Genomic DNA, 15,372 nt, shown 5'->3' on the forward strand with positions numbered 1-15,372 from the left:
TTGGAACTGGAACACTATAAAAATTAAGCTTAAAAATTGGTACTTTCTCCTGATTGGCTGAGATTTTACCGGAAAATGTATTTTCTGTTTATTAAAGAGCTGGAGAGACGGGGAGACTCCTGTTACTGAACAAACACTCTATCTATAGCAATGATTACTATGAGAATATAGTGCTTTAACCTTTTAACAAAATACTTTTTGTTTTAACCAAAAAAATATCACTTACCCTACCTTTAAGTGGTTAACAAGGTGATACTGTGTGTACATGGTGAAAGGCCTTCTTTTCCCAGAAATGTTCCCATACTCAAGGTCTTCCCTTAAATAGATCAAATGTACAGTTACCCCAAAAAAAAGTCAAATCATCATGGGGATCTCAGGATCCACATGGGAATGGCAGGACTCCACTGTGGATGTCGGACTTCATGTGACCAGCCTGTGACATCAGTCATCTAACATGTCTACTGTGCCGTATGTATGACTCCAAACTTCACATCAGAGCCCCATTGACTTCCATTATAAATATATAAATATTAACATTTAAAAGCTTATAAAATGTAATTCAAACCGAGGAGCGCCAGACCAATCTGGCCGGGGCTAAAACAAATGTATATAGCTGTGGCAGATTCGTCCGGTTTCCAGGCTAGCGCTGATCAGTCCAGCTGTTTGCGGGATTAGCTCCGGACACACTGACAGACACACAGACTTGTAAACGGCTAGACTCCTGTAGAGCCACGCCGGTAAACATGAGTTAGTGAATATCAAAGATGTGATTTTCTGTCTCTACTCTGGGCAAGAGGCATCGTTCCATTTAAGTTATGAGCTGATAAAAAATAACTTTAAGTACAGAATACCAACCACTTCACATTTATTCAGAATCTTATTTATTGGAATATTAATAACTATATGATGACGTCGATCATCACAAATATTACAATTTTCAAAAGTGGATAATAGACAATGTATTATAGGTAAGCTGGAGAGAAAGAAGTGGACATCTATTTGTTTGGTACCATTATACAAACTCCATTAAATAAAATTCTCAAAACTTCATTGTTCCAGCTTTTGAGACGAGACGATGATTGACGTTTTGGCGCATCCCTAAAACATACATCCATGAGAACTTAAAACATAATAAAAGGAAGGTGGGGAAACATGGCCATACGGTGTGGTGGTGGTACAATGATAAGGAACAGTACAGAACTGAACACAAAGGCCTGGGGAACACCAGATAATGTGGTCGGCAGTGAGCAGTGAGGTCTCTCGTCCTGAATGTAGCAAATATTTTACCTGTGATCTTTTTACCTGTGATCTGCTGCCGCCTCCTCATTTAAATAAAAACATTGTTTCTAGGTTAAGATTATACTGAGTGAAGCTGCACATACTAGCAGCACTAATTGTACATGTAACATACTGTATGTCTATCGTAGCAATGCTCAAGTGTTTCTGGCAATAGAGCATGTGTGAAAAGTGGAACAAACCATGTCATGGTTAAATGGTGACAGTAACTTTCTCACCTCTCCACTATTACAATTGCTGTACTGTTTCAATAAGTGGTTATTGCTTGAACAATTAGAGGAATGCAAATAACTTAAGACATCAATACACCTTCTTTGTGTGCCAATTATGTACATCTACATATCCCTGAAACAAAAACATAATTCCTGAAACAAAAACAAAAATAATGTCACAAAGCAATAGCAGCCGTTGAATTAATTCAATTTCAAATCACAATTCAATACCAATGAGTCATGATGATAATGATTTCTATAAAAAAGATGATAAAATCAGTCAAAATACCAAAAATATAAAAAATGGCAATGTGATTAAAACAAAGCTTTCCCGTTCAATACAATATGATAAAATGACTTACAGCATAACTTTTCTTCACATGGACAGTGTGCTAAATTAGTGCACCATATTAAAGCATCACCTCCAAAATGTTGGTACAACCACGGTGAAAACATGCACTTGTTGAATGCTTATTTCTTCCATTAGCTATAGGACTTTGGTTTGTACGAAGACCAACGCAAGGTGTGTGTGTGAGCTAAGTGCTAAGTGGGAACTGGCAAAAAAAATAACAGCTTCTTGACAGGCACTTAAACTACTTGGAAAACCTAATATTCCACATGGCAAGTTAATAGTTCATTTACAGGTTTAACCAGCAAATTGCTAAGTAACATAGAAAATATATGGTAGAGATGCACGCCAACTCATCTTAACCTTAAGGTTACTGTAAGATGAAGTCCCTTTCCAGTGTCAGTTACACAATGGAAACCATTCTCTAGTGCAGCCAGCTGTACACCACACCACCACACAAAGACTTCTTTGATTCTGCACAAACAATAACGTTACATGAATATACGATCATCCTTCATATTTAAGACCTAAATTGTATGAGTCTATTAAAATACCAAAAGGTACTCAGGTATAATAAATCACAACGTCATATATGACCAGTACAATATGAAAGACACAAAGCATTTTGTTCCACTGACTGTATACTCAAAAGCTAAAGCTTGATAGAAGAGACCTAAGGGGCCCTATTTTGGGGCAGGTGCATTGGTGTGAAGCACACGGTGGATGGACAAATTGAGCATTTCTATCGGCGCAGTGGCATGTTTTCCCCTGCCTGCGTGTTTGGTATTTTGGATTTCAGTACAGGCTTTGTCATTTAGAAATCAACAGCATATTGCAATTTTGGGGTCAACAAGGCCTGCTTGGACCAGGTCACCCAGCTTATAGCGACGTGCACCCAAGCCATTGCCATTTTTTCTTTTTCACTTTACTGTTATGCAAATTCCCAATTCCCCCACGTAATTGGACTTTTGAAAAATTAGAATTGCTTCCCATAGGACGAGTTTTAGACTCGTCCTTTATTTCCTCCGACACAATTTTTCCATCATGTGCTCTTGGCTGTCCGTTTAAGGTGCAGTAGATTTGTTGTTTGATAACTGCAATTCCCACACAAGGACATCAGTTTGCTCTTGGGATAAATTATGTTTCAGAGGCTTTTTCCCCATGGCACTATGAACATTAGCAATACACACCACACTGTTCTTAAAGGTAATGACAAGTGTTCATTTGATGGGATGACTGAATCCACCTGCAACACACCCAATGTCTAATCCAACTCATCTTGCCACTGCACCACGGGTACACAGTCCTTCTACGATCCCAATAATAATTAATAACAATAACTTAAGTCCGTCGCCAAGCCCTACCCACAATGCTATTGACTGCCCCTCACGCCAGTTCGCCTGTTTCCCTAGAATAGGGCCCACGATAATAGGTTGACTTAAGTTAACCTGAAGGACATGAAGAGACACTTGGAATACATTTCAATGTGGAATTCAAAAGACATCTTAAGACAGGCATGTGGAAAACGTATATGCACTAAAACATCCCATGTCCGTGCGTAGGGTCCAACAGTTGTTATTCTATTACACGACAGAAATTGCTGTGGTATATACAGCCTAAGGTAGATTGTGTTAGTCTGCTGTCTGTCACAGCATGGCAAAAAAGCACTATAAAAAAGTATTTTAAATTCTCTGTGTGCCCCAATACATATTCATAATCCACCCAGCAATGTTCAAGTTAACGACTCACGTTTTCTTTGTGCATGCGTCATCAAAACAATCTTGTATAAATAATAAATATACAAATTAATTTAAACAACAGAACCATATAAAACATGATTATCAATATATGGATGCTCCATCCCTTCGCTTGCCAGAAATAACATTATATTGGGTAAGCGTTTTCACTCCCTTCAAAGACAAGAGAAAAGTTTGATCTACTCCACTGGGAGATCACTAACCAGATACCTTAAAAAACACTGCACATGCATGACAAATTAACAGATAGAAAAGATAATAATGATAATAATAAAACAGAAATAAGAACAAGGCACAAATCATCAACAAACAGCCGTTCTTATGGACACACTGGAGTTATTGTTTTGTCTGTTGTATTGTTTAAAAGTTGGTAGCAGGGGCTCTTTATTAAAAGTAACCTGAGATGGTTCCCTTCTGCCAGTGGCTTTCAGGTGACGATGTCTGTCCTTGCGATGCAATTGCCTTATTCTATGTGGTTACCAACTGCAGCAGTCACAGTGAGTAATATGTATTATTGAGGTCAACAAAACATTGCCGCTCCATGAACACTGTACTTGACCCTGCTTTACTGCCTTTATGGGCACAACAGAGAAAGGCAAAAAAGAAAAAAAAATGCTTTATGTATCCATTGGTAAAAACGACGACTGCTGCCCAGTTGCCATGGCACGGAAGAGGAAGGTGACAGAGACAAGCAGATGGATGCTTACAGTGTGTATTCAGTGGTTCTCCTTGCCGAATGGGGCAATTCTTACCATCTGGACAGGTAGGAGTTAACAGCTTCCATTGCTTGTCTACACTTGAGTGCGATAGTGGTGGATTTGGAGGGGTCGTCTGCTTCTAAGAGGGTTGAGCCAAAGGACCTTCCAGTGCGTACCAAACACCTCGGCTAGTGCCCACTGCCAGGATCTTGTTGATCCAAATCTGTGAGGGGGCACCACGAATATCTGCATGGGTTTGTTTGTTTTCAAAACAATGGCATCATAACTGATTTACAAACAGGATCAGAATCAACTTAATTGTCCCATCACAGGTTTACAGGTGTAAAGAAGTAGGTGAGATTCTTTCTGTGCAAGCTCCATCATTTTATGGTTTTCAGAAAGGAGGGGGGGGGGCAGAGGGAGGGAGAGCAAGGAGAAAAATAAAACCGTAAAGAAATGTGTCATGAACATGTGGAGTGTCGCTTGGGTCCCGGTCCAATTTCCGTCTCTCCACCAAGGTGAACAGATGGCTGAGGAGAGGTTTCAGCACCAAAGACAGCACAGAGCACTGGGGCAAGTGGTGGAAGGAAGGTATGTGCCTGTTTACATTCTCACTCAACTTGATACGATGACACCTGGGGTCTGACTGCCAGAGTGGTGACAACCCTGGTCTGATCAGCCCAGCCCCCATAAATGTTTGCTGAAACAACTGAGTTGGAACTCACACCTTTGGTGGATGGACACTAGCCTGGTAAAACCCTCCCTCCGGAAATCTCATTTCCATTTGATTCCAGGAGTGAGTCTGGCATGAAGGCTTGTATGGGCGTTTCTAGCGCATTACCCAAAAAAACGAGCCTATCAGCGTCGTCGCTCATCGTTCTGTGATTGACAGCAAAAGTTGGCCAATCAGGTGGCGAGTTCGAGTGAGCCCGAATGGACCCGAGTGCAGCCTGAGTGCAGCCGACCAAACACGAACGGCAGCCATTGTTTCTGTGGGCAGTTTCTACTTTTTATTTTCGGTTTTAAAACGCTCTCAAACTTCTTTTTTGAGGCACGGAATTTACTTATAAGATATCGTTTGGATAGAATTTAGTTGTTTAACTTCATATATGTGGTCAATTAATCACGACAGAGCCTATTTAAAAAAAAAAAATCAGAGAACCGGCAGGGGTGGGCAGTGACACGCATGTATCCGAATAAGGCAACCTATTTTGGGCATGGCCATCTCAAAAGTCCCGTTGCGTCGCATTAGTCGCGGAGGTGGTAAAAATGCACTGCAATTGGCTGAAGGGGAACAACGATCATTGGCTGAAGGGGTTGTCAGTCAACGGTATTACTCCCGCCCAACTCAGCCCACAGCCACTATTGCAGAATGGGCGATCATGCCAGACTCACTCCTGGAATCAAATGGAAATGAGATTTCCGGAGGGAGGGTTTACCAGGCTAGATGGACACAGGATCGGGCGGTAAGCGATACAACATTGTACTGAGGATGAGATAGCTTGTGAAGATTTCACATTACTAATTGTAACTTTCTGTTTCACCATAGGGCTTTGCCTGGCCTTAAAAACTTTTGTATTGAAATGCCCAGGTCCGGGAGGAATTTGTGTTGACGTTTTCCCCCTACCTGCCTATGTTAAGTTTTCTCCCCAATAAAAGTTTTTGCAATTCAAGTGCCTCCGTCGTTAGTTTTAATTGGTCAGCACTCTTAACAAAATAAAAAGATATCTACATATACACGTAGTGTAAAAGAACAGCAGGTATGTACATGAGATTAGATATCAGGTGAAAAAAAAAGCGCTCTATAGGAGATTAACGAGACTCACGTTTCACTTGAGAACTGTGCCATTTTCTCAATCGTGGTGGTGTCCTGTTTGTGGAGAAACCAGTGAATAATTATACATTTCGGACAAATAGTAGCAGGTGATCATCAAAGCAGCACTTGGTTTGGCTATCTCTGAAAGCCAAACTATGTGGCAGAATCTAGAGAACCTCAGGTTTTAGGGGGCAATTAGAAAGGAGGGGTGGGAAAAATCATAAAAGATTAAAATAATAAGGATTATTGTGCCAGTATCAACCTGGCATCCCTATTTTGAGTAAGGCATTACTGTCAAAAGATGTTCAAAAACAGTGAAATCCCATATCCACAAGTTTACAATGCATAATGAATTAAAAAATAATTACGTCACTTCACAATAGGGGACCGCAGCCACAAGCTATGGCTATTTGGGGGTCCTTGGCGTGGAAAGGTTTGGGAACTCTTGTACTAAACCACTGAAAAGGATTTCTGCCACAAGTCTAGTGCAAGACTTCTTGAGACTGTAAGGTAGCAGTCCTTTCAGTTAAATGTAACCAACTGACCATGTGAATTAGACGGGAGGATAACAGGATTTTCAGGGACAGCAACAGATACGGGTACTTAGCAGCCAGGATAAGTGAGGTTTACTCTACTTAACACAGATGTAAGCTGTTTAACTTATCACACAAGCACTAGTCTAGTCAGTCCACTCTAACAGACACTGCAAGGGCAATGACAGAACATACTAAATAGAAAAATGCAAATCCATTACTTTGTGCTTACTGAATATAAACGAAGTAATATCAAGTCCAAACAAAGAAAAACTGTCTACCTGTGTCCCCTGCATGCCCATATATGGATGGTATATGCCCATACCCTGTACATTGACATGCCCATATATGGACAGATTGGTTGGATCGGCGGTTCTGGACAACTGGATATCCATATATGGACATATCGGAAGGATCGGCGGTTCTGGACAACCGCATATCCAAATTTATGTTTTTTTCAGTTATTAGGACATACAACCCCACATATACCCCACCCTCCCCAGTTCCCTCACAGAAAATAAAATTACAACAATAAAACAACATTTATAAATGGGAGAGAAAAAAAAAGGGGGGAAAAAGCGAGAGCAGTAAATACTTGAAGTTGGAGTTGAAAACAAAATAGACAAAAAATAAATGAAATTAAGTTAAAAAGAAAATTTTCGATTTTATTTTTTAACACAAGTCTTCTCTTCTGGGGGGTCCCTGGCACAAAACATATTCCGATGGGGGTCTGCGACCAAATACATATCATTTTGTGAGGAAAAAGTTTGAGAACTACTGATTTAGAAGGCATTTGTAGAATCGGCCACAGGTCTTAATGGGTTAATTCTCATCTGTCATGCAGCCATAATCATGTGTCAGAATGTGTGGAGGGAGTTACTTACAGACAGGATGCCGGTCATCTGAGTGTAGAAGAGGCTGCTCATGCCTCCGAACATGACCATGCCCATGAGTGCTGAGACTCGGAGCAGCGCCAGTTCATGGCGTGCAGTAAATTTTTCCTGGAAGAGGCAAATAAAAGCTAAATGAAAAATCCTAACAAATGTCGTTAACACCATTATCAATCCAACACTTTTTTGTTTTTGTTTTACAGTTTAGGAGGCCTAGTTAAAGATCCTTGAAATACTTGATATCCTTAGCTTGCCGTTACAAAGTAGTTCCAGTAGCAGAACATCCAGCACCTGTCTATCTGCACATCATCATCAAAGCAGCTAGCTAGACTTTTCGATCTGAGAGTGCTGTGGCTTGCTTCTTGTGGTCTAAAGCCTCTTTACCTTGTCTAGTCCTGTCAATGGCTGGAAGTAATAATACTGGCAAAAGTCCAGGGCCAGGGTGAACAAACTGAGGACCTGAGTGTAAAAACAAAGCTGTAGGAACAGCCAGTGGTTGTCCTCTCCCACACAGTTATTTATCCTGAAGGGGAATAAAGAGACAGAAATAAACAGTGCTTAGAGTTCAACTCAATGCGTGAAAGTGGAGATTTTTCTTCTTTTTTTGTATGATTCTGTTTTTCAATATTTGCAATATGCTATTGTTTGGTAAACGGCTTAGAGGAGTTTCAGGGAGCCTTACCAAGGGCAGTGGTGGTCCATTCTGCGTACACAATGGCCACAACGACTGCAGTGGTGAGACCTTTTAGGTCTCATTAAATTGCACTTGTTGCACAATTCCCAGTGGTCTCGCTCTGTGAAATAAAGAGGATAGCATTTAAGCCTAAAGTGGTGTACAACCTATTTACTACTAATTCAAATGAAATGGGCCGTGCCTAAGGAGTCAGGACGTTCACTTGCCATCAGCATTGCGTCCTTGCACTGATAATTGAAGGAGCAATAGGTCTATTACGTAACCACTTAAGCCCTATATTCATTGTGCATTAACTCATCCAGTGCCACATGACGTCAAAGACGTCACGAGGCCTGACGCCCCGTGCGCCACATGACGTCAAAAACGTCATGGAAAAAAAAAACATTTTTTTTTTTGGAAAAACATGTTCAGAACCCAATATATGATGATTTGAAGATTTGCTGCTCCATTCACTCTTTGTTTAACTTCTTACTGAAAAAGGCTGTATCTCGGCTCCTGAGCACTGAATTTTGGCTGTGGCACTCAGAGACAAAATTCCATAAATAAGCTTGGCATTGAATGAGTTAATAGCGAAAATAGTGAAAACGTGTTGCATTGCGTTGTGAGCTTGAAGATCTGCTATTTATTTTCCCAAAATAGGGATGCTAGGGTTAATGTGGTTATGTGTCCCGAATTGCATATTTTCAGTGTGCATTATGTTTGCACTCAAAGAGGCTGATTAAATGCTGTGAAAATATGAAACTTTAGTTTTTTCCAGTTCAACAGCACAAAAAATCCTCCCCATTTTACAAGGCATTCCAAATTGCATCCTGGTTTGATATCAAGACCAAGCATTGTTGAGCTTCTCAGGAATGAGGTTAATAGAATCGTGCTTGTAGCCATGCCAGAGCGAGTTAGAACTCAGATGAAGTTGAAGGTAAAAACTGAAGGCTTGGAGTAGCCTACAATAATTTGACTGTCTGCAGTGTTTCTAATGCTAACAGCTGTATAATGTGTGTGCACGAGACAATAAACAACTTGAACTCTAGTTAGCATAAAATGTGTGGCTTAATGTGTAAATTAGGCAATGGTTAATGTATTTATTATTTATCACTTTTTGATCATTTCCCCCATCCTCTCCTAAATCCACATGCTCGGTGTACACAGCACATTTCACACCAGATTGCAAAGAAAACCAGGAACTACGGTATATAATGCTATAATTTTTGCTAGCGTCAGTATTAATTTCTGGATTGTGGATTAACCTCATTCCCTCATTTTCTCACACTTAGCCAATCAGTAGGATAATGAATATTAATGACTAATAAGCCGTTACAGCTGAAAACACGCTGTGAGTTAGAAGAGCAGAAAGAGGCACCCAAGAGAAAAACCCATGGAGATGTGTAAATATCAGTCCAGGTGTGTTTAATTAATAGATCCTAAGGAATGATCCCAAATGACTAAAAACCCTATGCTATCAAATGTCACAATAGGGATTCCTACTTGGGTGTGATGCACAGATTTCTGACCAAGGAAGGATTTTCTTTAAATATTCTTTGTTTCATATTTTACACCGGGTTTGTCATTATATTCCCCTATGCATGCAAGGCTGGGTGCTCAAGAGTCACTGATCTCATATTACCACATTTGAGGTGACCAGACTTAAAGGAAGAGCCAAGTCCCTGCCCTCATGCGGTGTATAATTTACAATGCCCTCACCTTAAGGCAATGCCCTGTGCCATATCCCTGCCCTCATGTGGTGTATCATTTATGGTGCCCTGACCAAAAGGCAATGCCCTGTGCCATATCCCTGCCCTCATGTGGTGTATAAGATGCCCTGACCCAAAGGCAATGCCCTGTGCCATATCCCTGCCCTTGTGTGGTGTATAATGTATGGTGCCATATCCTAGCCAATGCCCTATGTCAAGTCTCTTGTGCATTGTATGATTTATGATACCCTGACCCAAAGACAATGACCTCTGCCACATCCCTGCCCTCGTGCAGTGTACTGAATCATTTAGGCCCTCCAGAAAAATGCGATTATGCGATCACAGAATTTACCGCATAATCAGCAAAATGGCGCATAATTATGCGGGGGTAACGTTTTTTCAAAAAGGCCGCATCGCATCGCATAATATGCGCATCGCATCTCATAATATGCGCATCGCATAATATGCACTTCGCATCGCATATTACCGCATATTTCACAACTTTCCACATATTTTCAAAGTTTTCAAAAGCAAAATTGTGTCATAATAGGCGAACATTTAAAATGTCTGATCTAGACTACAAGCTCACAACACGTCACGTCGTGAGCTTGTAGATGGGCTATTTTCAGCTTAGAGGTTTGGTGTAGAAGGAAAAAAGGAGAGGGTCAAGTATAGACTTCTGGGGACTCTGGTCAATGATGTACAGGGTTTAAGTGCTTAACATCCATGGCCAGCAAAAAAAAACACTTCAAAAGTTAAAGGACGATTAACCCATTTTCACCCATTTTCCTATCGTCATATAATTGGTCCTCACTAATGCTCATTATGATATAGTACAATTTTTGTCTATCCCGTCTGTGTCTCAGAGGAGGGCTGTGGACAGTTCAGAAACCCGCCTACCAGTGACATCATCGATGGGGAATCCAAGCCAATAGAAAATGCAGGCTTTATATTCCTGGAAAGTTAGCATTCTATAATGGAAGTCATTGTTCTCACAATAAAAAAAAAAAAATAGCAAATTTGAAATGTGTCCAATTATATGAAGATAGGTTGAAAATGGGTGACGTCGTCCTTTAACAAAACAGATGTGGAGTTCAATGCATGTTTTCCAATTTAAGCTGTTCAGCTTTAATTTGACTGAGCCTACACCAGCTGACATTTCTATGAATCATTATGTGGGTATTAGTTTGAGCACTGGTCTGAGAACATTTCCACTACGATTTCTTACCAGAGAGAGGGATTTGTGGGTCCGTGGGAAGACGCCCGGGGTCTGCTGTGGAAGCTCTGAACAGGGCTGCTACGCAGAGGCCTGACGCAATGTAATAGCCTGAAGTGAGACATGTGAAATGATGTCAGAGATTAGTGCAGAAACATACATGAATGGAGTGATTCACAGCTGGTTTCCACTCTGGGGAGTAACATTTTTGGCTTAATTGGCTTAATGTGCCGTCCTATGATTGACCCTGTTTAAGCGTGAAATGTACATGCTAGTGAAAATTAGCGCGCTCTGGTGGCACAGGGGTAAAGTTCCTGCCCACCGCCACAGAGATTAAGGGTTTGAATCCTCCTACAGGTTGGTCAAGACAAGAGTGCCTGTCAGCAGGGGGGTTGAACTGTGAGGAATAGGGTATTCCTCCGGGCCCCTAGGTTCTGGAATGCCCTGCCAGAGGATCTAAGGCTAGCAAAGTCAATGACTTCTGTAAACACACTTTTATACCAAGGCCTTCTCTTAGATTCTTGGATTCATTGATTTATGTTTTACTTCCTTACCTTTAATTGATTGTTGTGTGTTGTCATTATTTGTGCTTTATAAATAAAGCTTATCATTTATTTTATTATTATGTGGGTTCAATACCATCCCTTGGACCAACCATTCTGAAGACTACCAGCAGGGGTCAGCATTAACAAGACTACACAAATGTATGGGGAATTTGGCATAAGGACTAGATTGGGAGAAAAAGGCAAAAAAGTAAGTAATAATAATCTTAAAAAAAGAGTATTCGCAAACAAAAACAATACCTGTATTTGATGATGGTGATTTTATGTAACGTTTTGACCATTTAGGAGTGAGATTGGTGTGGTTAGGTTCTGGATGTAAGGTTATGATTAGGCAAAGCTAGTGGGGTTAACATTAGGGTTACGCCAAGGCATCCAATCAGGAGAGAAAGCTCATACAAATTGGAAGTGATGAAACTTGTCAAACATGAGCAGACATTGGAATTGGAATTGGATTTGGATTTTGAACACAATAAAATGTAATCTGATAAATGGGATCTCTCTCCTGATTGGATGAAATTGTTGAACCACCTGATACTGGGTTGTCCAATTGTGTCCGGGCAAGTTGGAGGCACTGCACTGCTGCTGAGAATTTGAACCTGGGTCTCTGTGGCAGTGGGCGAGTGTGTTTTACATCTACGACACAATCTAAATCAAACCCTTTTGGAGGCAATTTCATCCAGTCCATTTAAACCACTGGTTTTAAACTGATTTTACACATGAGCCCTATGTTATTTAGTTATTATAACCCAATATATTACATATTAACCACTCCCACAAGGCTACCGTTTAAGAAAGACGCCAAAAGTGGTTGAATCACCCAAATCTTAACATAAGAAGTCAAAGGGTGTAGAGACTCACAAACAACTATGGCCCAGGGGATGTGTCCTTCATTGAAGTGTGGAAGCAGCACTAACGTAGGAACGAAGAGGCTGTTGTACAACCAGATACCAAACACCACACTGATGCACAGCCAACCCATGGGGTCAACCACAAAGTGCAGTCGAAGCTTCATGGCTGCTGTGGAGTACAGGACAAAGAGAGACCCCCAAACCTACAACACAGTGGATAAAACAAAAAAACGTAGTTTAAGCGACGGCCAGTAATGTCCAGTCCACGTTATGTCAGTGTCCTGTGCGAGATGCGTAATTTGTAAGTTTGAGACTGCCTCAGCAGACTGTGTTTAGCTCATCTCTCCAAAATGTGTTACGTTAGGGGGAATAGGCAATAACATATCTAGTACCACAATGTTTACTAAGATGAAACTGGGAAGGACATTTAACTCATTCATGAATATTAAAATTTTTGCATTGGCTATTCAAAAATAGCAGATATACAAGCTCACTACTTTGTGCCGCGCTGCTGGGCTTGTACATCTGCTATTCTTGAAAAATCTTGTGTGAGAACTACTGATTTATAAGGCATTTGTAAAATCGACGTCAGGTGTTAATGGGTTAAAATACAATAGTCAACTTAGGCTGTGTGATTGCAATTTGCAGTGATAATATCTAGGTATGGAGGAGTCTGCAGAGGAAGTCATGCAACCAACTTTAAATAGATTACACAATTCTGTTAGGTCAAGGTGTATGTGTGACACACAGCAGGCCTTCTATAACTGGTATGTCTGGTATGTATTTGTGTACATACAGTATCTGTCAACCACCACCACCCTTGCTCCACCCTGCCTTGCCCTGCTGCCCAGCAACCTCACTGATCTTCACCTTAAGATCAGCTCCTGCAGTTCATACTGTATGTTCCTCATATAGTCTATAGCCAGTATATATACTAGCCAGTTATACAATAACCACACATACATTTTCAGTTACTAAACAACAGATGCAAAGACAAAAGAGAAAGACAAAAATCTGTGAAATAATGCAATACAAACCGAGCTATAGCTTGGACTCTAGTATTTTTAATAGCAGAAAAGTAGGTTACTGGTTAAGATGGAAACAGGATAGGTGAGCAGTGGGGCATCTGGGCACCTCGATGTAAAATTGTCTATTTTGTTCAAAATGTAAAAGAAAAAATATATATATATTTGGAAAATGGGTTTAATTAATGTCAAGTATACATGATTAGAACATGCTTAAATATTCGACAATATTGTAATATTATTGTAATATTTCCACAATTGCTACAAAAACCTGTATATCCAGTTATTTTGGGGCATAAACAAGGATACAAGGATAAAATTAAGTTTGATAATGATGTACTGTGCATGTTCACATCATGTATACAATATGGACAAAATAGCCAATTTCATATCGAGGTGCCCAGATGTCCCTAGTGCCCACCTATCCTGTAACCGTTTAGATCCTCTGCTTCTGGGTTAGCAAGCTATACTGTTGTTGACGTTGTTGTTGCCTATCTTCACTAAGCAAATGTAACACAAGGTTAAATATTAATCATTTGTAATCGGATTGCAGCATGATTTGAAATTTCGAATGAATGATGAAACCGAAACAATAAAGATACATACTTGTTATTCAAAGCCAACACACGGCGGGTGTGATGAACACTTCCTCATCAGGATCATGGATGGGTGGTGGTTAAGGTGGGTGGAGGAGGAGGAGTAGGAGGACTCGCTCCACCGGTAGTGTTGCCAGATTCTGCGAGAAACAAGCAATCAGGTCTATGAAAACAAGCCCAAAAGAAGCGACTCGGTAGGGTAGACCCTCCAGAAAAATTTTAATATGCGCGATTTTTATGTGATCTTATTCGGTGAAATTGCGGGAAGTTGTGAAATATTTGAAAAGTTGCGAAATATGCGGAAAGTTGTGAAATATTCGAAAAGTTGCGGAAAGTTTTTGCGATGCAAAGCGATTGTTGCGGTGAATATGCGCCCTTTTGGAAAAACAGTAGTACCCCACCATAATCTGCGCCATTTGGCTGATTGTGCAATGAATTATGCGATCGCATAATCACGTTTATAGGGGCCATTATGAGCACACATAGACAACTATTTGACAATAGCAGATCTTCTACATGCTCACAGCGCGTTGCATCGCTTGGCACAAAATATTTTTCAGATGGAAGTCCCGGAGTCCTTCGTGGAGAAATGCATATTAATTTTGGCTGTCCTTGACATGAAAATGTTTGAAAACCACTGGGTCAAACAACATTTAGGAAACAACCCCAAATAAGCAACTAACTACACTTTAGAAACAAGCCTAAATAAGCCACTACACTTTAGAAACACCCCAAATAAGCCCAAAGTCGCTTATAATAAGCGGACATGGCAACACCGTCCACCGGTTGCTGTGCAAGAGCGCAGTGCAGTACACTGCACAATATGCCATAGCCTGGCGGGATGCTGCTTTTTTCAACGTTTATTATGGTCCAAACAAACCCTCTAATAAAAGTCAATTGCATTATTATTTTTTATTTTTTTTATCTAACCAATAAAATAATATCTTGTCTAAACAAAACTTGCTACTTTTGACATAGTAGTCAAGGGTATCATTGTATTACATTCATTTAGACAATAGTTTCCTCAAAATGATTGATTGATTGATTGATTGATTGATTGATTGATTGATTGATTGATTGATTGATTGATTGATTGATTGATTGATTGATTGATTGATTGAATACTTGAATTAACAGTTTGCAAAAAAAAAACATTGAGGTACAGATTTATACAAAAGGATAACCCAAGAA

General features: G+C 40.3%; 1 protein-coding gene across 1 annotated transcript; it reads right to left on the minus strand.

Annotated features, from left to right (window-relative positions):
• Window positions 1-864: 864 nt before the first annotated feature.
• zdhhc21 (zDHHC palmitoyltransferase 21) lies at window positions 865-14,257 on the minus strand. Its single transcript, XM_080450716.1, has 8 exons — window positions 14,192-14,257; window positions 12,571-12,763; window positions 11,162-11,260; window positions 8,234-8,345; window positions 7,936-8,074; window positions 7,546-7,662; window positions 6,139-6,182; window positions 865-4,535 (listed from the first exon to the last, which is right to left on the minus strand). The coding sequence occupies exons 2-8, from the start codon at window positions 12,722-12,724 to the stop codon at window positions 4,406-4,408; spliced, it is 795 nt and encodes a 264-aa protein (XP_080306842.1). The 5' UTR covers window positions 12,725-12,763; window positions 14,192-14,257; the 3' UTR covers window positions 865-4,405.
• Between the last annotated feature and the right edge of the window lie 1,115 nt (window positions 14,258-15,372).

This window comes from Gymnoscopelus braueri, assembly GCF_963280865.1.
Source record: "Gymnoscopelus braueri genome assembly, chromosome: 15".
NCBI lineage: Eukaryota > Metazoa > Chordata > Actinopteri > Myctophiformes > Myctophidae > Gymnoscopelus > Gymnoscopelus braueri.